At 45.9% G+C, this 25,727-nt stretch overlaps 1 protein-coding gene across 1 annotated transcript in view; it reads left to right on the forward strand.

The window, feature by feature from the left end:
• Nucleotides 1–25,727, forward strand: part of LOC5565610 — a gene marked incomplete in the record, with an annotated part of 686,619 nt that overhangs the window by 222,187 nt on the left and 438,705 nt on the right. Inside the window, 1 exon segment of the mRNA XM_021838090.1 lies at nt 22,833–22,954. Within this exon segment, the coding sequence (XP_021693782.1) occupies nt 22,833–22,954 (122 nt within the window).

Genomic DNA, 25,727 nt, shown 5'->3' on the forward strand with positions numbered 1-25,727 from the left:
TGTCAAAACAATTATTGTTAGTTTTGAAAACAACTTAACTTATTTAATTTGGGCCCCCTGAATCCAAATATGCTTGCCAAATTCTTAACAATGCAAAATTTATGGAAATAATAAACAATTAAGTTTCAACAATAACGCAGAAAACGCCTAAATGTATTAGCACAGAACACCTTGATATAAGAAATGAATGCAATTTTCGAAATGATATAATAATAACATTTGGGAAAACAAAATTCAGGGAACAGCAGCATAATCTGTTGCTTCCAATATATAAATTCAAAAGAAATGGTATAAATTGCTTTGATGCGTGAAACGAAAGTTGGTCGAATAGCGTAAAATGATGTCGTAGTGGTCGTTCGTCAGCAGATTCCTGTCTCAACTACGCCCATGCCTTGCAGTCTTTGTGTAAGCTCGGTTCAAATGTTTTCTGGTGCAAGTTTAGTTCACACATGGGAAGAACAATTCCAATAATTCAAATATTATGAATGTGGTGTTGGAATCCTTAATTAAGCTGATGTTATGAATTAAACGTCTGATTCATATTATTAAGCGTGGAGGCGAATGACTTTGAAGTTAAAACCTCCTTAATAAATAATAATAAATATTATTAAGGTTCTTGAGCTAGGCAGAAACCAGCATTGTTATCCACGTACCTTAAACAGCATCACACTACGATGCTAATTAGTCACTCTCGGCCATCCATTCGTCTTCGGAAAGCCACTACAGACGACACTACGCCGCCGGATCGTATAGATATGTCTACGACATCAAACAAAATGCCTCAGTCGTCTTTCTGGGTTCCGTTGATCCGTCGACTGTTTACATCTGCCAACATGACCGACCATCACAGACGACAATAGTTTAAAAGCCAATCTATGTTTGCTCTCCCTTCAGTTGGGTTGTAGTCTGAACTGTTTCCACCAGATATAGTTATGGTTCCGAGGATGAACGGAGCTAGGGATTCCACACGGAACATGACAAGCTCGACAAGGACCTCTCAACCCTCTGAATGTTGTTCTGTCTCTTGTATACGATTGTGTACTCGGTACGTTTGTTCATATGGGACTGACTGTGGGGAGCAGCGAGCTCCATCCGGATAGGAACAAACGCTTGTGGGCAATTGGTGACGACATGTTTCAAAGTTTGCCAGTTTCGTTTACCACAACGAACCACGCTGCTGAATGTTGGTGGAAGATGATACAGACTTTGGGGCGCAACCCGGTCCCGGACTGATTAATGGAGCTGGGGATCAGAGATGACGCGTAGCTACGTAGGAAACAACCCCACTACTCGGGCAGGAATTATTTTGCTGGTACACAAGGGGAATCTAACCACTACTGAGCTTATGGGATTGGATATGGTGGGATTTTGGCCCGGATTACAACGACTCTATTGAACTTGAGATGAAGGTTGTTGGTAATAGTGACGGCGCAGAACGTCCGGAAGCGGGAATAGTAACTCTGTACTTGCAGTGGACCGCAATTTCAGACTAATGTTAACTTAATCGATTATTACACAGTTTGACAAAAATAACGTTCTCATCTCCGGTGTCCGGTGGCCAATGTGCATGGCCAAGCATGTTTCTGAAACTAGATCGACTGCTTTCAAATGCATCCAATTTTATCCGTTCTACACAAAGTTATAAGCATTTGAATTTAGGCAAAATTTTGCCTATCCCCAGTATCATACACTTAAAACACACCTACACGTTAATGCTTCCAGTGGACATTTTGCCCTTTGAAGGAAGCACCACACTAGACAACGGACTAGCATGCAACGCCCAGTGGTACAGTTGGAGAACATTCCTCACGAAAGTTTTCCGGCCTGCAGCGGGAATCGATCCCACACTCCTTAGCACGATGCGGCATTGTTTGGCTTACTTAATTGGAAGACACATTCAGGTTGCCTCCTAAGCTTCTTAGTAATTTATACCACAAATCCATCCAAAGCTCCTCACCAACGGAACAACTTTTTGACAGACAGAAATCCACCTGCTTTGGGCTGCCACCGTTTCCTGTCGCTTCCATTCTAGATCGCTTTCAATAACCGTCGCGTCGGTAAGATGAGACTCACCTCAAATTCCACTCACTCCCAAACTTACAGATGCCACGTCGCATTAAATTTTCTGCTCAATGTAGGCTCAAGGGAAGTTCGACGATGACGGCCTCATCGTGGATTGTACCCCGTTTGGCATAAAGTCGTTTGGTATAAGGTCGTTTGGCATAAAGCCGTTTGGCATAAAGTCGTTTGGCATAATGGTTGTTTGGCATAATGGCCGTTTGGCATAATGGTCATTTGGCATAATGGTCGTTTGGCATAATGATTGACTAAGAATGAATATTGGCATTTTTTAAGCTTTAACTGAGATCAACACTACCGAGCTCATAGCAAAAAAAATGATAGGTTTGCAATAAGCGTGGTGTTTGTTCAGAGATTTTCCAAGCTATGAATGTCAAAAACTGTTGCGACATTAGAGAGCATAACTAAATAAAACTCGTAACGGGTCTGGTGGAAGATCTTTTCGGAATGATTTTTTTTTTTACATGTCAGAACATAGAATATCTCTGAGCTTGTTGCGATCCACATACTTGAAAATATTAAATTGGCAAAGGAAGTTCGCAGTAGAATATTTCGCTCATAGAATATTTCGCTGCAGATCAAGCTTTGTCCATGTTTGGACGTGAACACTTGATGAAAATTACTTGATAAAAGAAGCTCTAATCCAAAGACTTATTATTACAGCATAATGCAAAAATGGCCTATATACGAGAGCAGATAATTTTTCTTTTCAAATGTTTGAGGCACTAATGCAAAAAAAGTTTTCCCACAGCATAACTCAAATGAACAACATATTTAAAAAATATGTGTGGCAAAACTTTTGAACGATTCAATATTAATTTTAATTTTGGAAGTGTACGTCAAAAACACCGTCTATCATCGCAAGAAGGGAAAAGAGATCATGTATTCGCAAGAATAAAAATATGTTGATTTTTGGCAGGTTCTATTTATGATTAAATATAGAAGAAGATGCCAAATATAATCGCGGAATAATACAACGAAAACAATTTTCTTTAAGAATCATCGGTTCCCCGACTGCCAGTTCCCCGAATGACCGGTTTCCCCGAAAAGTGGTACAATTTGAATAGAAGCTATAATAGTCTTCAGTGGCTGGATAGTGAACGAAAAAGAACGATAAGCAATCAAAAGAAGGAGGTATTCTGTTTTTATTGGCTATGCACATGTTAGTAAAAATGCTGAAGACGGTAAAACTCGAAAGAACCGCCAATAAAATAAAGAAGGGTGTATATTAGATGGTTAGTTCGTTCACCACCCTGAAATGTATAAAGTAACGGCAATTAGGAGTTGCAAAAACTTTTCGGGGCGTGGAAACGGAATATTCAGGGATTCGGGGAACTGGGGTTCAGGAAAACGACATTCGGAGAAAAGTAGCACAACCCTCCGAAGTAACTGCAGTAATCTATTTCTCTTTTCGTCAATAACTTGAGCAGATCAATGTTATCGATTGCCGCCCTTCTGTCAATTGGAAACAAAAAATATCTACAATATAGCTCCAAAGAACTCCTTATGTATAGAAGAAGGTGAAATTTATTTAAATTTTAAACCAACGCTCTTCATACCAATAATTATCGTTACATCATGTTTCGAAGAAAAAACATAGAATGTTTGAAAGAAGGGTAAATTTGTGCTAAGTATATCGAAACTTCAGTGCAAAAAAAAAAAAATATTCCAATAGTGAAACTCAAAAGAAGCATTCCTATTCGAAAGAAGGGTAATTTCTGGATAAATAATAAAAAAAAACTATTAGCAATAACTTTCCTAATATGCTTTAGTTTAACAAGAGCATATGATTGTTGAATAGTATGTTATTTTGTTTCAGTTGACTCCAAAACAAGCCTGATGCCATCAGAAAGATTCAATTTTGTAGAAACGAATGTGATCTTAAGAAATTCTTGTTTTCAGACTCATTATGCCAAACGACTATTATGCCAAACGACCGTTATGCCAAACGACTTTATGCCAAATGACCATTATGCCAAACGACTTTATGCCAAACGGATTTATGCCAAACGACTTTATGCCAAATGACCTACCACCCTCATCGTGCTAGTAAGGAATAGAACCTCTGCCTCCAAAGATGAGGATAAGTCGAACGATCCGAGCATCCGTTTTCGATTGTGTGAGTTTCTTATTCGTGTATTCACAGTTGATCCAATGGATGGTGGAGGAGAGTACCCAAACAAAAGAATAGTTCATCGTAATTTTCGAAAAAGAAGTGGTCCTAGAAATCTTTAAGAAGTGGTTAATGTAACCGTCATATGTGGATCATAATAACTTCTCAAAATCTTATAATAAATGATAAACAAATTAACCTTTTTTGGTTTTTTGATGCTAAGAAAAATATATTTATTCGTTATTGTGATAAAACCGTTCAGCATTTTAACAAATGTCAAATTTCAGATTATAAAATCCATTTTTACTACAATTTAAGGACCGTTTACATTTTTCCCTTTAATGTTTTACCCTACACTTTACATAACCTCAAACTAAACGGATTAAATTAAATGTAAATATATTTTTTACGATTTTCACAACTAACATTTTAGAAAGTTATTACTCGGGTACACATTTTTGCCATAGTTAGCACATTCATCATCAGAAACTTTTCCCGAAACGTGCGTGTCATTTGGAGCAGGTTTGTTTCTAATTAACGTGAGCCGTGGAGACGCTGCTCTACCGCATTACACCAGGGAAACAGAATGTCTACTAGGAAAGTTATCGATTTCGGTAGTTGAAAGTTACTTGGTTCTGGTGTTTGTTTGAGGTGTTTCCAAGGTGTGTTCTGCAGACAGAGTACTTCAAAAGCATCTTCTAAATAGATTGGTGTGATTTCTTAAAAAAGTGCTTGTTAATTTATTATCAGATTTCAGCTCCTGCTTATTAAGCTCACAGATTTATTATAAGGAATCTGTGGTTTTAATCGTAAAATCTCTTGAATATTTGTGTTAGACACGATTTGTTTTTTTTTTTCATAAGATACTTTTATTCATATTTTTCAAGCCAATTTTCAGAAAATAAGAGTATTTCTTTTTAGAGCAAGGAAGCTTTTCTTACAAAGTTTCTTTTTCTAAAGCTCTACTTCTAATCTAACAGAATCTTGCACATTTTTTTTAGAAGCCTGCATAGAAGTTTAAAAAACTTAGAGGCTTCACAAAATTTACATAAAATTCTTCTTACTTTGTAATGTATTCGAAAATTCTGTTTTGTTCTGAAAAACTTGGATAATTTCTCGAAAATGTCTTGGAAAGCATCTTCTCATGATTTTGCCAAGTAAATTCAGAATCCATGCGACGATCATGCCCAAAATCATAGATAGTTACTTCTTTACAGTAGCTTGAAGAGCTTCAATTTAAGAGCTTATAAACCTTTCTTTCTATAAGCTTTACTCAAAAAGTTTGCAAAGATTTATTTCAGATGCTGATGGAAGGGTTTCCAGCTTCCTGGAGGAAGCTTTTCCAGCTTCCTGAAAGAAGCTTTTCCAGCTTACTGGAGGAAGCTTTTCCAGCTTCCTGGAAGAAGCTTTTCCAGCTTCCTGGAGGAAGCTTTTCTAGCTTTCTGGAGGAAGCTTTTCCAGCTTTCTGGAGGAAGCTTTTCCAGCTTTCTGGAGGAAGCTTTTCCAGCTTTCTGGAGGAAGCTTTTCCAGCTTCCTGGAGGAAGCTTTTCCAGCTTTCTGGAGGAAGCTTTTCCAGCTTCCTGGAGGAAGCTTTTCCAGCTTCCTGGAGGAAGCTTTTCCAGCTTCCTGGAGGAACCTTTTCCAGCTTCCTGGAGGAAGCAATCCCAGCTTACTGGAGGAAGCTTTCCCAGCTTCCTGGAGGAAGCTTTTCCAGCTTCCTGGAGGAAGCTTTTCCAGCTTCCTGGAGGAAGCTTTTCCAGCTTCCTGGAGGAAGCTTTTCCAGCTTCCTGGAGGAAGCTTTTCCAGCTTCCTGGAGGAAGCTTTTCTTCCTGGAGGAAGCTTTTCCAGCTTTCTGGAGGAAGCTTTTCCAGCTTCCTGGTGGAAGCTATTCCTGCTTCCTGGAGGAAGCTTTTCCAGCTTCCTGGAGGAAGCTTTTCCAGCTTCCTGGAGGAAGCTTTTCCAGCTTCCTGGAGGAAGCTTTTCCAGCTTCCTGGAGGAAGCTTTTCCAGCTTCCTGGAGGAAGCTTTTCCAGCTTCCTGGAGGAAGCTTTTCTAGCTTCCTGGAGAAAGTTTTTCTGCTTCCTGGAGGAAGCTTTTCCAGTTTCCTGGAGGAAGCTTTCCCAGCTCCCTGGAGGAAGCTTTCCCAGCTTCCTGGAGGAAGCTTTCCCAGCTTCCTGGAGGAAGCTTTCCCAGCTTCCTGGAGGAAGCTTTCCCAGCTTCCTGGAGGATGCTTTCCCTGCTTCCTGGAGGATGCTTTCCCTGCTTCCTGGAGGAAGCTTTTCCAGCTTCCTGGAGGAAGCTTTTCCAGCTTTCTGGAGGAAGCTTTTCCAGCTTCCTGGAGGAAGCTTTTCCAGCTTCCTGGAGGAAGCTTTTCCAGCTTCCTGGAGGAAGCTTTTCCAGCTTCCTGGAGGAAGCTTTTCCAGCTTCCTGGAGGAAGCTTTTCCAACTTCCTGGAGGAAGCTTTTCCAGCTTCCTGGAGGAAGCTTTTCCAGCTTCCTGGAGGAAGCTTTTCCAGCTTCCTGAAGGAAGCTTTTCTAGCTTCCTGGAGGAAGCTTTTCCAGCTTCCTGGAGGAAGCAATCCCAGCTTCCTGGAGGAAGCAATCCCAGCTTCCTGGAGGAAGCTTTTCCAGCTTCCTGGAGAAAGCTTTTACAGCTTCCTGGAGGAAGCTTTTCTAGCTTTCTGGAGGAAGCTTTTCCAGCTTTCTGGAGGAAGCTTTTCCAGCTTTCTGGAGGAAGCTTTTCCAGCTTTCTGGAGGAAGCTTTTCCAGCTTCCTGGAGGAAGCTTTTCCAGCTTTCTGGAGGAAGCTTTTCCAGCTTCCTGGAGGAAGCTTTTCCAGCTTCCTGGAGGAAGCTTTTCCAGCTTCCTGGAGGAACCTTTTCCAGCTTCCTGGAGGAAGCAATCCCAGCTTACTGGAGGAAGCTTTCCCAGCTTCCTGGAGGAAGCTTTTCCAGCTTCCTGGAGGAAGCAATCCCAGCTTCCTGGAGGAAGCTTTTCCAGCTTCCTGGAGGAAGCTTTTCCAGCTTCCTGGAGGAAGCTTTTCCAGCTTCCTGGAGGAAGCTTTTCTTCCTGGAGGAAGCTTTTCCAGCTTTCTGGAGGAAGCTTTTCCAGCTTCCTGGTGGAAGCTATTCCTGCTTCCTGGAGGAAGCTTTTCCAGCTTCCTGGAGGAAGCTTTTCCAGCTTCCTGGAGGAAGCTTTTCCAGCTTCCTGGAGGAAGCTTTTCCAGCTTCCTGGAGGAAGCTTTTCCAGCTTCCTGGAGGAAGCTTTTCTAGCTTCCTGGAGAAAGTTTTTCTGCTTCCTGGAGGAAGCTTTTCCAGTTTCCTGGAGGAAGCTTTCCCAGCTCCCTGGAGGAAGCTTTCCCAGCTTCCTGGAGGAAGCTTTCCCAGCTTCCTGGAGGAAGCTTTCCCAGCTTCCTGGAGGAAGCTTTCCCAGCTTCCTGGAGGATGCTTTCCCTGCTTCCTGGAGGAAGCTTTTCCAGCTTCCTGGAGGAAGCTTTTCCAGCTTTCTGGAGGAAGCTTTTCCAGCTTCCTGGAGGAAGCTTTTCCAGCTTCCTGGAGGAAGCTTTTCCAGCTTCCTGGAGGAAGCTTTTCCAGCTTCCTGGAGGAAGCTTTTCCAGCTTCCTGGAGGAAGCTTTTCCAACTTCCTGGAGGAAGCTTTTCCAGCTTCCTGGAGGAAGCTTTTCCAGCTTCCTGGAGGAAGCTTTTCCAGCTTCCTGAAGGAAGCTTTTCTAGCTTCCTGGAGGAAGCTTTTCCAGCTTCCTGGAGGAAGCAATCCCAGCTTCCTGGAGGAAGCAATCCCAGCTTCCTGGAGGAAGCTTTTCCAGCTTCCTGGAGGAAGCTTTTCCAGCTTCCTGGAGGAAGCTTTTCCAGCTTTCTGGAGGAAGCTTTTCCAGCTTCCTGGAGGAAGCTTTTCTAGCTTCCTGGAGAAAGTTTTTCTGCTTCCTGGAGGAAGCTTTTCCAGTTTCCTGGAGGAAGCTTTCCCAGCTTTCTGGAGGAAGCTTTCCCAGCTTCCTGGAGGAAGCTTTCCCAGCTTCCTGGAGGAAGCTTTCCCAGCTTCCTGGAGGAAGCTTTCCCAGCTTCCTGGAGGAAGCTTTCCAAGCTTCCTGGAGGAAGCTTTCCAAGCTTCCTGGAGGAAGCTTTCCCAGCTTCCTGGAGGAAGCTTTCCCAGCTTCCCGGAGGAAGCTTTCCCAGCTTCCTGGAGGAAGCTTTCCCAGCTTCCTGGAGGAAGCTTTCCCAGCTTCCTGGAGGAAGCTTTCCCAGCTTCCTGGAGGAAGCTTTCCCAGCTTCCTGGAGGAAGCTTTCCCAGCTTCCTGGAAAAGCTTTCCCAGCTTCCTGGAGAAAGCTTTTACAGCCTTCTGGAGAAAGCTTTTACAGCTTCCTGGAGGAAGCTTTTCCAGCTTTTTGGAGGAAGCTTTTCCAGCTTCCTGGAAGAAGCTTTTCCAGCTTGTATGCAATTTATTATTTTCTCATAGTAAGCTTTTCCAGCTTCCTGGAGGAAGCTTTTCCAGCTTCCTGGAGGAAGCTTTTCCAGCTTCCTGGAGGAAGCTTTTCCAACTTCCTGGAGGAAGCTTTTCCAGCTTCCTGGAGGAAGCTTTTCCAGCTTCCTGGAGGAAGCTTTTCCAGCTTCCTGGAGGAAGCTTTTCCAGCTTCCTGGAGGAAGCAATCCCAGCTTCCTGGAGGAAGCTTTTCCAGCTTCCTGGAGGAAGCTTTTCCAGCTTCCTGGAGGAAGCTTTTCCAGCTTCCTGGAGGAAGCTTTTCCTGCTTCCTGGAGGAAGCTTTTCCAGCTTTCTGGAGGAAGCTTTTCTAGCTTTCTGGAGGAAGCTTTTCCAGCTTCCTGGAGGAAGCTTTTCTAGCTTCCTGGAGAAAGTTTTTCTGCTTCCTGGAGGAAGCTTTTCCAGTTTCCTGGAGGATGCTTTCCCAGCTTTCTGGAGGAAGCTTTCCCAGCTTCCTGGAGGAAGCTTTCCCAGCTTCCTGGAGGAAGCTTTCCCAGCTTCCTGGAGGAAGCTTTCCCAGCTTCCTGGAGGAAGCTTTCCCAGCTTCCCGGAGGAAGCTTTCCCAGCTTCCTGGAGGAAGCAATCCCAGCTTCCTGGAGGAAGCTTTCCCAGCTTCCTGGAGGAAGCTTTCCCAGCTTCCTGGAGGAAGCTTTCCCAGCTTCCTGGAGGAAGCTTTCCCCCTTCCCAGCTTCCTGGAGGAAGCTTTCCCAGCTTCCTGGAGGAAGCTTTCCCAGCTTCCTGGAGGAAGCTTTCCCAGCTTCCTGGAGGAAGCTTTCCCAGCTTCCTGGAGGATGCTTTCCCTGCTTCCTGGAGGAAGCTTTTCCAGCTTCCTGGAGGAAGCTTTTCCAACTTCCTGGAGGAAGCTTTTCCAGCTTCCTGGAGGAAGCTTTTCCAGCTTCCTGGAGGAAGCTTTTCTAGCTTCCTGGAGGAAGCTTTTCCAGCTTCCTGGAGGAAGCAATCCCAGCTTCCTGGAGGAAGCAATCCCAGCTTCCTGGAGGAAGCTTTTCCAGCTTCCTGGAGGAAGCTTTTCCAGCTTTCTGGAGGAAGCTTTTCCAGCTTTCTGGAGGAAGCTTTTCCAGCTTCCTGGAGGAAGCTTTTCTAGCTTCCTGGAGAAAGTTTTTCTGCTTCCTGGAGGAAGCTTTTCCAGTTTCCTGGAGGAAGCTTTCCCAGCTTTCTGGAGGAAGCTTTCCCAGCTTCCTGGAGGAAGCTTTCCCAGCTTCCTGGAGGAAGCTTTCCCAGCTTCCTGGAGGAAGCTTTCCCAGCTTCCTGGAGGAAGCTTTCCCAGCTTCCTGGAGGAAGCTTTCCCAGCTTCCTGAAGGAAGCTTTCCCAGCTTCCCGGAGGAAGCTTTCCCAGCTTCCTGGAGGAAGCAATCCCAGCTTCCTGGAGGAAGCTTTCCCAGCTTCCTGGAGGAAGCTTTCCCAGCTTCCTGGAGGAAGCTTTCCCAGCTTCCTGGAGGAAGCTTTCCCAGCTTCCTGGAGGAAGCTTTCCCAGCTTCCTGGAGTAAGCTTTCCCAGCTTCCTGGAGGAAGCTTTCCCAGCTTCCTGGAGGAAGCTTTCCCAGCTTCCTGGAGGAAGCTTTCCCAGCTTCCTGGAGGAAGCTTTCCCAGCTTCCTGGAGGAAGCTTTCCCAGCTTCCTGGAGGAAGCTTTCCCAGCTTCCTGGAGGAAGCTTTCCCAGCTTCCTGGAGGAAGCTTTCCCAGCTTCCTGGAGGAAGCTTTCCCAGCTTCCTGGAGAAAGCTTTTACAGCTTCCTGGAGAAAGCTTTTACAGCTTCCTGGAGAAAGCTTTTACAGCTTCCTGGAGGAAGCTTTTCCAGCTTTTTGGAGGAAGCTTTTCCAGCTTCCTGGAAGAAGCTTTTCCAGCTTGTATGCAATTTATTATTTTCTCATAGTTAGCTTTTCCAGCTTCCTGGAGGAAGCTTTTCCAGCTTCCTGGAGGAAGCTTTTCCAGCTTCCTGGAGGAAGCTTTTCCAGCTTCCTGGAGGAAGCTTTTCCAGCTTCCTGGAGGAAGCTTTTCCAACTTCCTGGAGGAAGCTTTTCCAGCTTCCTGGAGGAAGCTTTTCCAGCTTCCTGGAGAAAGCTTTTCCAGCTTCCTGGAGGAAGCTTTTCCAGCTTCCTGGAGGAAGCAATCCCAGCTTCCTGGAGGAAGCAATCCCAGCTTCCTGGAGGAAGCTTTTCCAGCTTCCTGGAGGAAGCTTTTCCTGCTTCCTGGAGGAAGCTTTTCCTGCTTCCTGGAGGAAGCTTTTCCAGCTTTCTGGAGGAAGCTTTTCCAGCTTTCTGGAGGAAGCTTTTCCAGCTTCCTGGAGGAAGCTTTTCTAGCTTCCTGGAGAAAGTTTTTCTGCTTCCTGGAGGAAGCTTTTCCAGTTTCCTGGAGGAAGCTTTCCCAGCTTTCTGGAGGAAGCTTTCCCAGCTTCCTGGAGGAAGCTTTCCCAGCTTCCTGGAGGAAGCTTTCCCAGCTTCCTGGAGGAAGCAATCCCAGCTTCCTGGAGGAAGCAATCCCAGCTTCCTGGAGAAAGCTTTTACAGCTTCCTGGAGAAAGCTTTTACAGCTTCCTGGAGGAAGCTTTTCCAGCTTTTTGGAGGAAGCTTTTCCAGCTTCCTGGAAGAAGCTTTTCCAGCTTGTATGCAATTTATTATTTTCTCATAGTAAGCTTTTCCAGCTTCCTGGAGGAAGCTTTTCCAGCTTCCTGGAGGAAGCTTTTCCAGCTTCCTGGAGGAAGCTTTTCCAACTTCCTGGAGGAAGCTTTTCCAGCTTCCTGGAGGAAGCTTTTCCAGCTTCCTGGAGGAAGCTTTTCCAGCTTCCTGGAGGAAGCTTTCCCAGCTTCCTGGAGGAAGCTTTTCCAGCTTCCTGGAGGAAGCTTTTCCAGCTTCCTGGAGGAAGCAATCCCAGCTTCCTGGAGGAAGCTTTTCCAGCTTCCTGGAGGAAGCTTTTCCTGCTTCCTGGAGGAAGCTTTTCCAGCTTTCTGGAGGAAGCTTTTCCAGCTTTCTGGAGGAAGCTTTTCCAGCTTCCTGGAGGAAGCTTTTCTAGCTTCCTGGAGAAAGTTTTTCTGCTTCCTGGAGGAAGCAATCCCAGCTTCCTGGAGGAAGCTTTTCCAGCTTCCTGGAGGAAGCTTTTCCTGCTTCCTGGAGGAAGCTTTTCCAGTTTTCTGGAGGAAGCTTTTCCAGCTTTCTGGAGGAAGCTTTTCCAGCTTCCTGGAGGAAGCTTTTCTAGCTTCCTGGAGAAAGTTTTTCTGCTTCCTGGAGGAAGCTTTTCCAGTTTCCTGGAGGAAGCTTTCCCAGCTTTCTGGAGGAAGCAATCCCAGCTTCCTGGAGGAAGCAATCCCAGCTTCCTGGAGAAAGCTTTTACAGCTTCCTGGAGAAAGCTTTTACAGCTTCCTGGAGGAAGCTTTTCCAGCTTTTTGGAGGAAGCTTTTCCAGCTTCCTGGAAGAAGCTTTTCCAGCTTGTATGCAATTTATTATTTTCTCATAGTAAGCTTTTCCAGCTTCCTGGAGGAAGCTTTTCCAGCTTCCTGGAGGAAGCTTTTCCAGCTTCCTGGAGGAAGCTTTTCCAACTTCCTGGAGGAAGCTTTTCCAGCTTCCTGGAGGAAGCTTTTCCAGCTTCCTGGAGGAAGCTTTTCCAGCTTCCTGGAGGAAGCTTTTCCAGCTTCCTGGAGGAAGCTTTTCCAGCTTCCTGGAGGAAGCTTTTCCAGCTTCCTGGAGGAAGCTTTTCCAGCTTCCTGGAGGAAGCAATCCCAGCTTCCTGGAGGAAGCTTTTCCAGCTTCCTGGAGGAAGCTTTTCCTGCTTCCTGGAGGAAGCTTTTCCAGCTTTCTGGAGGAAGCTTTTCCAGCTTTCTGGAGGAAGCTTTTCCAGCTTCCTGGAGGAAGCTTTTCTAGCTTCCTGGAGAAAGTTTTTCTGCTTCCTGGAGGAAGCTTTTCCAGTTTCCTGGAGGATGCTTTCCCAGCTTTCTGGAGGAAGCTTTCCCAGCTTCCTGGAGGAAGCTTTCCCAGCTTCCTGGAGGAAGCTTTCCCAGCTTCCTGGAGGAAGCTTTTCCAACTTCCTGGAGGAAGCTTTTCCAGCTTCCTGGAGGAAGCTTTTCCAGCTTCCTGGAGGAAGCTTTTCCAGCTTCCTGAAGGAAGCTTTTCTAGCTTCCTGGAGGAAGCTTTTCCAGCTTCCTGGAGGAAGCAATCCCAGCTTCCTGGAGGAAGCAATCCCAGCTTCCTGGAGGAAGCTTTTCCAGCTTCCTGGAGGAAGCTTTTCCAGCTTCCTGGAGGAAGCTTTTCCAGCTTTCTGGAGGAAGCTTTTCCAGCTTCCTGGAGGAAGCTTTTCTAGCTTCCTGGAGAAAGTTTTTCTGCTTCCTGGAGGAAGCTTTTCCAGTTTCCTGGAGGAAGCTTTCCCAGCTTTCTGGAGGAAGCTTTCCCAGCTTCCTGGAGGAAGCTTTCCCAGCTTCCTGGAGGAAGCTTTCCCAGCTTCCTGGAGGAAGCTTTCCCAGCTTCCTGGAGGAAGCTTTCCAAGCTTCCTGGAGGAAGCTTTCCAAGCTTCCTGGAGGAAGCTTTCCCAGCTTCCTGGAGGAAGCTTTCCCAGCTTCCCGGAGGAAGCTTTCCCAGCTTCCTGGAGGAAGCAATCCCAGCTTCCTGGAGGAAGCTTTCCCAGCTTCCTGGAGGAAGCTTTCCCAGCTTCCTGGAGGAAGCTTTCCCAGCTTCCTGGAGGAAGCTTTCCCAGCTTCCTGGAGGAAGCTTTCCCAGCTTCCTGGAAAAGCTTTCCCAGCTTCCTGGAGAAAGCTTTTACAGCTTCCTGGAGAAAGCTTTTACAGCTTCCTGGAGGAAGCTTTTCCAGCTTTTTGGAGGAAGCTTTTCCAGCTTCCTGGAAGAAGCTTTTCCAGCTTGTATGCAATTTATTATTTTCTCATAGTAAGCTTTTCCAGCTTCCTGGAGGAAGCTTTTCCAGCTTCCTGGAGGAAGCTTTTCCAGCTTCCTGGAGGAAGCTTTTCCAACTTCCTGGAGGAAGCTTTTCCAGCTTCCTGGAGGAAGCTTTTCCAGCTTCCTGGAGGAAGCTTTTCCAGCTTCCTGGAGGAAGCTTTTCCAGCTTCCTGGAGGAAGCAATCCCAGCTTCCTGGAGGAAGCTTTTCCAGCTTCCTGGAGGAAGCTTTTCCAGCTTCCTGGAGGAAGCTTTTCCAGCTTCCTGGAGGAAGCTTTTCCTGCTTCCTGGAGGAAGCTTTTCCAGCTTTCTGGAGGAAGCTTTTCTAGCTTTCTGGAGGAAGCTTTTCCAGCTTCCTGGAGGAAGCTTTTCTAGCTTCCTGGAGAAAGTTTTTCTGCTTCCTGGAGGAAGCTTTTCCAGTTTCCTGGAGGATGCTTTCCCAGCTTTCTGGAGGAAGCTTTCCCAGCTTCCTGGAGGAAGCTTTCCCAGCTTCCTGGAGGAAGCTTTCCCAGCTTCCTGGAGGAAGCTTTCCCAGCTTCCTGGAGGAAGCTTTCCCAGCTTCCCGGAGGAAGCTTTCCCAGCTTCCTGGAGGAAGCAATCCCAGCTTCCTGGAGGAAGCTTTCCCAGCTTCCTGGAGGAAGCTTTCCCAGCTTCCTGGAGGAAGCTTTCCCAGCTTCCTGGAGGAAGCTTTCCCAGCTTCCTGGAGGAAGCTTTCCCAGCTTCCTGGAGGAAGCTTTCCCAGCTTCCTGGAGGAAGCTTTCCCAGCTTCCTGGAGGAAGCTTTCCCAGCTTCCTGGAGGAAGCTTTCCCAGCTTCCTGGAGGATGCTTTCCCTGCTTCCTGGAGGAAGCTTTTCCAGCTTCCTGGAGGAAGCTTTTCCAACTTCCTGGAGGAAGCTTTTCCAGCTTCCTGGAGGAAGCTTTTCCAGCTTCCTGGAGGAAGCTTTTCTAGCTTCCTGGAGGAAGCTTTTCCAGCTTCCTGGAGGAAGCAATCCCAGCTTCCTGGAGGAAGCAATCCCAGCTTCCTGGAGGAAGCTTTTCCAGCTTCCTGGAGGAAGCTTTTCCAGCTTCCTGGAGGAAGCTTTTCCAGCTTTCTGGAGGAAGCTTTTCCAGCTTTCTGGAGGAAGCTTTTCCAGCTTCCTGGAGGAAGCTTTTCTAGCTTCCTGGAGAAAGTTTTTCTGCTTCCTGGAGGAAGCTTTTCCAGTTTCCTGGAGGAAGCTTTCCCAGCTTTCTGGAGGAAGCTTTCCCAGCTTCCTGGAGGAAGCTTTCCCAGCTTCCTGGAGGAAGCTTTCCCAGCTTCCTGGAGGAAGCTTTCCCAGCTTCCTGGAGGAAGCTTTCCCAGCTTCCTGGAGGAAGCTTTCCCAGCTTCCTGAAGGAAGCTTTCCCAGCTTCCCGGAGGAAGCTTTCCCAGCTTCCTGGAGGAAGCAATCCCAGCTTCCTGGAGGAAGCTTTCCCAGCTTCCTGGAGGAAGCTTTCCCAGCTTCCTGGAGGAAGCTTTCCCAGCTTCCTGGAGGAAGCTTTCCCAGCTTCCTGGAGGAAGCTTTCCCAGCTTCCTGGAGGAAGCTTTCCCAGCTTCCTGGAGGAAGCTTTCCCAGCTTCCTGGAGGAAGCTTTCCCAGCTTCCTGGAGGAAGCTTTCCCAGCTTCCTGGAGGAAGCTTTCCCAGCTTCCTGGAGGAAGCTTTCCCAGCTTCCTGGAGAAAGCTTTTACAGCTTCCTGGAGAAAGCTTTTACAGCTTCCTGGAGAAAGCTTTTACAGCTTCCTGGAGGAAGCTTTTCCAGCTTTTTGGAGGAAGCTTTTCCAGCTTCCTGGAAGAAGCTTTTCCAGCTTGTATGCAATTTATTATTTTCTCATAGTTAGCTTTTCCAGCTTCCTGGAGGAAGCTTTTCCAGCTTCCTGGAGGAAGCTTTTCCAGCTTCCTGGAGGAAGCTTTTCCAGCTTCCTGGAGGAAGCTTTTCCAACTTCCTGGAGGAAGCTTTTCCAGCTTCCTGGAGGAAGCTTTTCCAGCTTCCTGGAGGAAGCTTTTCCAGCTTCCTGGAGGAAGCTTTTCCAGCTTCCTGGAGGAAGCAATCCCAGCTTCCTGGAGGAAGCAATCCCAGCTTCCTGGAGGAAGCTTTTCCAGCTTCCTGGAGGAAGCTTTTCCTGCTTCCTGGAGGAAGCTTTTCCTGCTTCCTGGAGGAAGCTTTTCCAGCTTTCTGGAGGAAGCTTTTCCAGCTTTCTGGAGGAAGCTTTTCCAGCTTCCTGGAGGAAGCTTTTCTAGCTTCCTGGAGAAAGTTTTTCTGCTTCCTGGAGGAAGCTTTTCCAGTTTCCTGGAGGAAGCTTTCCCAGCTTTCTGGAGGAAGCTTTCCCAGCTTCCTGGAGGAAGCTTTCCCAGCTTCCTGGAGGAAGCTTTCCCAGCTTCCTGGAGGAAGCAATCCCAGCTTCCTGGAGGAAGCAATCCCAGCTTCCTGGAGAAAGCTTTTACAGCTTCCTGGAGAAAGCTTTTACAGCTTCCTGGAGGAAGCTTTTCCAGCTTTTTGGAGGAAGCTTTTCCAGCTTCCTGGAAGAAGCTTTTCCAGCTTGTATGCAATTTATTATTTTCTCATAGTAAGCTTTTCCAGCTTCCTGGAGGAAGCTTTTCCAGCTTCCTGGAGGAAGCTTTTCCAGCTTCCTGGAGGAAGCTTTTCCAACTTCCTGGAGGAAGCTTTTCCAGCTTCCTGGAGGAAGCTTTTCCAGCTTCCTGGAGGAAGCTTTTCCAGCTTCCTGGAGGAAGCTTTCCCAGCTTCCTGGAGGAAGCTTTTCCAGCTTCCTGGAGGAAGCTTTTCCAGCTTCCTGGAGGAAGCAATCCCAGCTTCCTGGAGGAAGCTTTTCCAGCTTCCTGGAGGAAGCTTTTCCTGCTTCCTGGAGGAAGCTTTTCCAGCTTTCTGGAGGAAGCTTTTCCAGCTTTCTGGAGGAAGCTTTTCCAGCTTCCTGGAGGAAGCTTTTCTAGCTTCCTGGAGAAAGTTTTTCTGCTTCCTGGAGGAAGCAATCCCAGCTTCCTGGAGGAAGCTTTTCCAGCTTCCTGGAGGAAGCTTTTCCTGCTTCCTGGAGGAAGCTTTTCCAGCTTTCTGGAGGAAGCTTTTCCAGCTTTCTGGAGGAAGCTTTTCCAGCTTCCTGGAGGAAGCTTTTCTAGCTTCCTGGAGAAAGTTTTTCTGCTTCCTGGAGGAAGCTTTTCCAGTTTCCTGGAGGATGCTTTCCCAGCTTTCTGGAGGAAGCAATCCCAGCTTCCTGGAGGAAGCAATCCCAGCTTCCTGGAGAAAGCTTTTACAGCTTCCTGGAGAAAGCTTTTACAGCTTCCTGGAGGAAGCTTTTCCAGCTTTTTGGAGGAAGCTTTTCCAGCTTCCTGGAAGAAGCTTTTCCAGCTTGTATGCAATTTATTATTTTCTCATAGTAAGCTTTTCCAGCTTCCTGGAGGAAGCTTTTCCAGCTTCCTGGAGGAAGCTTTTCCAGCTTCCTGGAGGAAGCTTTTCCAACTTCCTGGAGGAAGCTTTTCCAGCTTCCTGGAGGAAGCTTTTCCAGCTTCCTGGAGGAAGCTTTTCCAGCTTCCTGGAGGAAGCTTTTCCAGCTTCCTGGAGGAAGCTTTTCCAGCTTCCTGGAGGAAGCTTTTCCAGCTTCCTGGAGGAAGCAATCCCAGCTTCCTGGAGGAAGCTTTTCCAGCTTCCTGGAGGAAGCTTTTCCTGCTTCCTGGAGGAAGCTTTTCCAGCTTTCTGGAGGAAGCTTTTCCAGCTTTCTGGAGGAAGCTTTTCCAGCTTCCTGGAGGAAGCTTTTCTAGCTTCCTGGAGAAAGTTTTTCTGCTTCCTGGAGGAAGCTTTTCCAGTTTCCTGGAGGATGCTTTCCCAGCTTTCTGGAGGAAGCTTTCCCAGCTTCCTGGAGGAAGCTTTCCCAGCTTCCTGGAGGAAGCTTTCCCAGCTTCCTGGAGGAAGCTTTCCCAGCTTCCTGGAGGAAGCTTTCCCAGCTTCCTGGAGAAAGCTTTTACAGCTTCCTGGAGAAAGCTTTTAAAGCTTCCTGGAGGAAGCTTTTCCAGCTTTTTGGAGGAAGCTTTTCCAGCTTCCTGGAAGAAGCTTTTCCAGCTTGTATGCAATTTATTATTTTCTCATAGTATGTTCATTGCGTCATTCCCATTTTGAAATTCAATCTCAGTAAGGACCACATCCATATCCTTACTTTTCTTTCAAAAAAGAATCACCATTCCGGAGTTGGTTATAACTATCAACTTTAATTTAGTGACTAGCGGGAAAGGATATCCCGGCCATATGCCGCCTCTGCTGTATCGAGTCACTCTCGGGTCGTCGGGTGACAACTTTTCCTAAGCAAGCTTCATAAAACATAAAATTTAAACTTTTCCCCCCATAAAGTGAGCGTCGGATGGTTCTTCTGGGTTCAACTGTTTCGTTCGTTCGGTGCAGATAGGCGTTCAAGACACGCAGCCAACTTTCGCGTCGCGGTGGAACAAACTTCGAACCTTTTTGTTTCTGGGAGACGGAAAGTTTACGTGACCCATTCCATCCGGGTTTCTGTGCGGCTTGGAGAAGGGTTTTTCGCGGGAAGTAGGAAAAGTGGCGCTGATCCGCCTCAGAAGCTTTGACAAACTTTTCCACGGGCGGAAAAAGTGCGATAAAAGTGCTGCCGGCTGGCATGAAGCCACAGGCCGTGGAGGCACCGAAACACGCGTCGATTTCCCAGTTGAAGGGTTTTTGGGGCCATTTTGGCGACCGGGAGGTCAGTCGAGATGAGGACACTTCTTATTCACTGACTGTGTAGTCTATAGCGTTTCGTGTTGCTCAACCGTACGGAAGTTTATGGTTGAAAGTTTAGCATATTTTTATCCCGGAAGGCAGCGGAGTTGAAATTGGTGGGTGGTGCAGGGTTAGTAACTGAAATATGACCGGTTGTCGTCGGTGGTGGCAGCGAAAAAGATGGTTTTTCTGGAAGGAAAGTTTATTCTTTGGGGAAGGAGGGGGAGAAAATTTGGAACAGCGGTGAAAATTGAAAGTGTGAACTCAATTTATGGAATTGAGCAAATGTGTTGAATTATTTAGTGTACGGGCAAAGCCTTTTCGCTAAAATTCTCTCGAGAAGCATGGAGGTTTCTTTTTCAGAAGAAAACATCTTCTCAAATTCTTGAAAGCCTCTCAAACTTAAATACTTCTCTACTGGAGCTTGGAAGTTTCTCCTCAGAAGCTTGGAAGCTTCTCCTCAGAAGCTTGAGAAGCTTCTCATCAGAAGCTTGAAAGTTTCTCCTCAGAAGCTTGGAAGCTTCTTCTCAGAAGGTTAAGAAGCTTCTCCTCAGAAGCTTGGAAGTTTCTCCTCCAGAATGTTGGAAGTTTCTCCTCAGATGCTTTGAAGTTTCTCCTCAGAAGCTTGGAAGCTTCCCCTCAGAAGCTTGGAAGCTTCTCCTCAGAAGCTTGGAAGCTTCTCCTCAGAAGCTTGGAAGCTTCTCCTCAGAAGCTTGGAAGCTTCTCCTCAGAAGCTTGGAAGCTTCTCCTCAGAAGCTTGGAAGCTTCTCCTCAGAAGCTTGGAAGCTTCTCCTCAGAAGCTTGGAAGCTTCTCCTCAGAAGCTTGGAAGCTTCTCCTCAGAAGCTTGGAAGCTTCTCCTCAGAAGCTTGGAAGCTTCTCCTCAGAAGCTTGGAAGCTTCTCCTCAGAAGCGTGGAAGCTTCTCCTCAGAAGCTTGGAAGCTTCTCCTCAGAAGCTTGGAAGCTTCTCCTCAGAAGCTTGGAAGCTTCTCCTCAGAAGCTTGGAAGCTTCTCCTCAGAAGCTTGGAAGCTTCTCCTCAGAAGCTTGGAAGCTTCTCCTCAGAAGCTTGGAAGCTTCTCCTCAGAAGCTTGGAAGCTTCTCCTCAGAAGCTTTGAAGCTTCTCCTCAGAAGCTTGGAAGCTTCTCCTCAGAAGCTTGGAAGCTTCTCCTCAGAAGCTTGGAAGCTTCTCCTCAGAAGCTTGGAAGCTTCTCCTCAGAAGCTTGGAAGCTTCTCCTCAGAAGCTTGGAAGCTTCTCCTCAGAAGCTTGGAAGCTTCTCCTCAGAAGCTTGGAAGCTTCTCCTCAGAAGCTTGGAAGCTTCTCCTCAGAAGTTTGGAAGCCTCTCCTCAGAAGTTTGGAAGCCTCTCCTCAGAAGCTTGGAAGCTTCTCCTCAGAAGCTTGGAAGCTTCTCCTCAGAAGCTTGGAAGCTTCTCCTCAGAGGCTTGGAAGCTTCTCCTCAGAAGCTTGGAAGCTTCTCCTCAGAAGCTTGGAAGCTTCTCCTCAGAAGCTTGGAAGCTTCTCCTCAGAAGCTTGGAAGCTTCTCCTCAGAAGCTTGGAAGCTTCTCCTCAGAAGCTTGGAAGCTTCTCCTCAGAAGCTTGGAAGCTTCTCCTCAGAAGCTTGGAAGCTTCTCCTCAGAAGCTTGGAAGCTTCTCCTCAGAAGCTTGGAAGCTTCTCCTCAGAAGCTTGGAAGCTTCTCCTCAGAAGCTTGGAAGCTTCTCCTCAGAAGCTTGGAAGCTTCTCCTCAGAAGCTTGGAAGCTTCTCCTCAGAAGCTTGGAAGCATTTCCTCAGAAGCTTGGAAGCTTCTCCTCAGAAGCTTGGAAGCTTCTCCTCAGAAGCTTGGAAGCTTCTCCTCAGAAGCTTGGAAGCTTCTCCTCAGAAGCTTGGAAGTTTCTCAGCAGAAGCTTGGAAGTTTTCCAAGCTTGGAAGTTTGGAAGGTTCTCTCCAGAAGCTTGAAAGCTTCTCTTCAGAAGCTTGAAAGCTTCTCTTCAGAAGCTTGGAAGCTTCTCCTCAGAAGCTTGGAAGCTTCTCCTCAGAAGCTCCTCAAAGCTTCTCAGCAAAGCTTGAAAGTTTCTCAGCAGAAGCTTGAAAGTTTCTCCTCAGAAGCTTGGAAGGTTCTCCTCAGAAGCTTGGAAGCTTCTCCTCAGAAGCTTGAAAGCTTCTCCTCAGAAGCTTGGAAGCTTCTCCTCAGAAGCTCCTCAAAGCTTCTCAGCAAAGCTTGAAAGTTTCTCAGCAGAAGCTTGAAAGTTTCTCCTCAGAAGCTTGGAAGGTTCTCCTCAGAAGCTTGGAAGCTTCTCCTCAGAAGCTTGAAAGCTTCTCTTAAGAAGCTTGGAAGCTTCTTCTCAGAAGCTTGGAAGCTTCTCCTCAGAAGCTTGGAAGCTTCTCCTCAAAAGCTTGGAAGCTTCTCCTCAGAAGCTTGGAAGCTTCTCCTCAGAAGCTTGGAAGCTTCTCCTCAGAAGCTTGGAAGCTTCTCCTCAGAAGCTTGGAAGCTTCTCCTCAGAAGCTTGGAAGCTTCTCCTCAGAAGCTTGGAAGTTTTTCCTCAGAAGCTTGGAAGCTTCTCCTCAGAAGCTTGGAAGCTTCTCCTCAGAAGCTTGGAAGCTTCTCCTCAGAAGCTTGGAAGCTTCTCCTCAGAAGCTTGGAAGCTTCTCCTCAGAAGCTTGGAAGCTTCTCCTCAGAAGCTTGGAAGCTTCTCCTCAGAAGCTTGGAAGCTTCTCCTCAGAAGCTTGGAAGCTTCTCCTCAGAAGCTTGGAAGCTTCTCCTCAGAAGCTTGGAAGCTTCTCCTCAGAAGCTTGGAAGCTTCTCCTCAGAAGCTTGGAAGCTTCTCCTCAGAAGCTTGGAAGCTTCTCCTCAGAAGCTTGGAAGCTTCTCCTCAGAAGCTTGGAAGCTTCTCCTCAGAAGCTTGGAAGCTTCTCCTCAGAAGCTTGGAAGCTTCTCCTCAGAAGCTTGGAAGCTTCTCCTCAGAAGTTTGGAAGCTTCTCCTCAGAAGCTTGGAAGCTTCTCCTCAGAAGCTTGGAAGCTTCTCCTCAGAAGCTTGGAAGCTTCTCCTCAGAAGCTTGGAAGCTTCTCCTCAGAAGCTTGGAAGCTTCTCCTCAGAAGCTTGGAAGCTTCTCCTCAGAAGCTTGGAAGCTTCTCCTCAGAAGCTTGGAAGCTTCTCCTCAGAAGCTTGGAAGCTTCTCCTCAGAAGCTTGGAAGCTTCTCCTCAGAAGCTTGGAAGCTTCTCCTCAGAAGCTTGGAAGCTTCTCCTCAGAAGCTTGGAAGCTTCTCCTCAGAAGCTTGGAAGCTTCTCCTCAGAAGCTTGGAAGCTTCTCCTCAGAAGCTTGGAAGCTTCTCCTCAGAAGCTTGGAAGCTTCTCCTCAGAAGCTTGGAAGCTTCTCCTCAGAAGCTTGGAAGCTTCTCCTCAGAAGCTTGGAAGCTTCTCCTCAGAAGCTTGGAAGCTTCTCCTCAGAAGCTTGGAAGCTTCTCCTCAGAAGTTTGGAAGCTTCTCCTCAGAAGCTTGGAAGCTTCTCCTCAGAAGCTTGGAAGCTTCTCCTCAGAAGCTTGGAAGCTTCTCCTCAGAAACTTGGAAGCTTCTCCTCAGAAGCTTGGAAGCTTCTCCTCAGAAGCTTTGAAGCTTCTCCTCAGAAGCTTGGAAGCTTCTCCTCAGAATCTTGGAAGCTTCTCTTCAGAAGCTTGGAAGCTTCTCCTCAGAAGCTTGGAAGCTTCTCCTCAGAATCTTGGAAGCTTCTCCTCAGAAGCTTGGAAGCTTCTCCTCAGAAGCTTGGAAGCTTCTCCTCAGAAGCTTGGAAGCTTCTCCTAAGAATCTTGGAAGCTTCTCCTCAGAAGCTTGGAAGCTTCTCCTCAGAAGCTTGGAAGCTTCTCCTCAGAAGCTTGGAAGCTTCTCCTCAGAAGCTTGGAAGCTTCTCCTCAGAAGCTTGGAAGCTTCTCCTCAGAAGCTTGGAAGCTTCTCCTCAGAAGCTTGGAAGCTTCTCCTCAGAAGCTTGGAAGCTTCTCCTCAGAAGCTTGGAAGCTTCTTCTCAGAAGCTTGGAAGCTTCTCCTCAGAAGCTTGGAAGCTTCTCCTCAGAAGCTTGGAAGCTTCTCCTCAGAAGCTTGGAAGCTTCTCCTCAGAAGCTTAGAAGCTTCTCCTCAGAAGCTTGGAAGCTTCTCCTCAGAAGCTTGGAAGCTTCTCCTCAGAAGCTTGGAAGCTTCTCTATAGAAGCTGAAAACCTTCTTTTTCAGAAATTGGGATGCTTATTCTCCAGAAGATTTTATGCTTTTCTAGCAGAATTTTGGATGCTTATTCATGCTATTTAAATAGCTGAAAAACTGTACTTACAGAAGCTTTTTTTCAGAATCTTTATAGCTTAACGTTCATAAAGTTGAAAGTTTTGTCTTCTAGAATCTGAGATCTCGTCCAGAAGCTTTCAACATATTTCCTTGGCAAATTTTTACCAATTCTGTTATGTTTTATATTTTACTACTGTATCAATTGATAGTCAGAATCTTGTCTAATTACTCGTTTTTTTTAACCTTTTCAGAGATTTCCGCCTGGTGCTGCGGGAAGATCCCTCCTCGGTGTTTGCCCGGGACATCCAGATCGATAACACCGAGGGGCCCGTCGATTTCGACCTGTCGCGAGTCTACACCGGCATCGTAGAAGGTAAGTTACCCTTCTCCTATGTTACTTGATTAATTAGTGTTTTTTTTTACTCGAAACGTATGTTTCCCAACTCTGTGAAGTTTTTCCGGCCACTATTTTATCTGGACAGTTAAATTTTTTGCGCGATGAACAAACTGATGAATTCTCGGAAAACTCGTTCAAGCTTGAAATTAAATTAGTTTCTACCTGGTGGTCGTCCATTTACTTAGTTGGAACTCTTGATGGGAAAGTTATTGCTGGGACTGTGAGAGAAATTTGCGTTTCTTTCGCTGTGCCTTCCTTTTGTGACCATTGGTAATAAATTGTTTTTATATAAGATGATCAAATAATTTTAAACTTAAGTTGTAGGAAGCCGTGTGATTTTATGCACGTGTTGAATTCTCAATAAAATATTTACTGCCCTGGAAAAGTTTTCATGAAATACGTAAAACTTAACTTCAAAGATTGAATAAAGAAGGTTTCGTTCAAAAATTTCAAACAATTTTAGGCAAAAAAAAGGGTTGTCTTTTTTTTGCCTAAAATTGTTTGAAATTTTAGTAATTATGAAGATTTATCTTCAGATAACTCCCTTGTCCTAATAGAACTTGTTCATTTATCTCACGCTTTGTTATTCCCACAGTAGCCCTTCAGAAATTTCTCATTGGACTCTTCTCAGCCTTTCGTTTGATTTTTATTAATTTCAAAAATATATCCTCTTCACAGAATTTCAGATCAGCCCTTTGGAAGTTTTTGAAATCTCCTTTCAGTAAATGTATATCCCTCAATAAACATCAATTTCTTTCCCTTCAGAAATTTAGAAAAATCTCTTTTCAGAGACGTTTTTGTTCGTGCCTCTTGAATTAGAAAGTGAAGTCCCGCCCTTCTAGGGAGATTACTACTCGTAGTCTTCCCTTTGGGAACACGCGTAATAAAACCTTTTTTCGACTACAGTACTAATTGCACTAGCGTGTGTCCGTCTGTCTGTTTGTCCTTCCAGAGATCTTGTTCCGTTGAAATTGGCTAGCTTCGTCGTCGGCGACCAGTCTAGCTTGACTTACAGCAAGAACTTCGGATACATCTTCTCCCCTGGGATCTCCGTGTGCCCACCACACCAAGTGGCCCAAAGAATGGAACTTGTTGAAAAGCCATTTATTTTGCATTATGAATAAAATAACTTCCTCTCGCTTGCATGTGTATGCGTTTGTGTGAGTAGTGTACCCAGGAACGACTTGTTTCTCCATTCGGTCCTAAACCCTACGATTCCCGGCTTTGGTCGCGAACTGGATGGAGGTTAGGGTGCCCCATAAGCAATTACTTTTCGAAAGCTCATGGTACCCTGACCAGACGAAAAAAAAACATGATTATAACAGAATGATTTGTTTATATCACCAGTTTTTACAAAATAAAAAAAATCCAGGTGCTTATGTGGGATTCGAACCCACAACTCTTGTATGCTAGACGAGGGCTTTACCAACTAAGCTACCGAGCCACTTGGTGACCCAATAACTCAGAAGGTTACTAGATTTGGAATTTGAATCATTGTGTCACCAAGTGGCTCGGTAGCTTAGATGGTAAAGCCCTCATATATCATACAAGAGATGTGGGTTCGAATCCCACCTGAGTACGTTGATTTTTTCATAATTTCACTCCTAATTTATTCATCTTTACCACGCATAATAAGTTAATTAATTTAAAAACCATGGGTATTGGAGTACCGAAGAGCTTAATAAACAATAAATAAATAAATGGGTTGATATAAACTTGTAGGATGTAGGTTGTTATTAAAATAACTGAAATCATAAAAAAAGGATTGTAACAACAATATAACTAATCTATTTTCGATATGATTGAAACAAATTCCTATCGGAAAAATATATGAAATCCAGTTACAAGTGTTTCTCTCTGGGGCACTCTAATGGAGGTACAACTTCCCCAATCTTTTTCTGAGACAGAGGAACCAGAGTTGTAAACTGGCATAGTTTTGTTCTGGTGCGCTTTTTCCCTCCTTTTTCACAGTAGCTTGCGCATACGTTGGTGCAGTCAAAAGTGGATCCACTTTTGATTTCCAACAGGATAGCTGACTGGCTGGGTTGGGGATGGATTCACAAGGACTTCGGATCCGGAAATGGTGCTGCATGGTGCTGCATAGCCATGTAAGAGAGCCTGAAGGCACTTGGAAAGACAAAACGAGTGGCTTTTGCTTTCCCTAGCTTTTGATGCGCTGCATCCCTGTTTGTGTGAGCAGCATGCAAAAAACGGGGGATTGGATATTTTTACTGGATGCATTCGGTGTAAGGCGTAAGGTTTCAGAGAAAATTGGAATCAGAGTGTTCGAATGTTACTTGTTGTACAATATTACAAAACAATGTATCCACTGAAGTTCAGCATGCCTCCAAATACTTCACAATGGTTCTCTTACCGAGAAATGAACAAATATTGTTCCTAGATCTAGACAAATCTCACTCTTTTCGAGTATCTCTGAAAACAAGCTTCAGAGCTTCAAGAAAAGAATAGAGGCTTTTCATGCTTCTGAGTAGAAGCTTCCAAGTTTCTGAGAAAAAGCTTCTAAGCTTCTGAGTTGAAACTTCTATGCCAAGCTTCTAAGGAAAAGCTTTCAAGCTTTATAAGAAGAAACATTCCAAGCTTTTGAGAAGCATGGAAGGCTTCCCTCGAGGAGAAGCTTCCAAGCCTAAAAGCTTCTGAGAAACAGCATCCCAAGCTTGTGAGAAGAAGCATTTCATGCTTCTGAGGAGAAGATTTCCACGTTTTTGAGGAGTAGCTTTCCAAGCTTATG

Source organism: Aedes aegypti, chromosome 1 (assembly GCF_002204515.2).
Source record: "Aedes aegypti strain LVP_AGWG chromosome 1, AaegL5.0 Primary Assembly, whole genome shotgun sequence".
In the NCBI taxonomy this organism is placed as follows: Eukaryota; Metazoa; Arthropoda; class Insecta; order Diptera; family Culicidae; genus Aedes; species Aedes aegypti.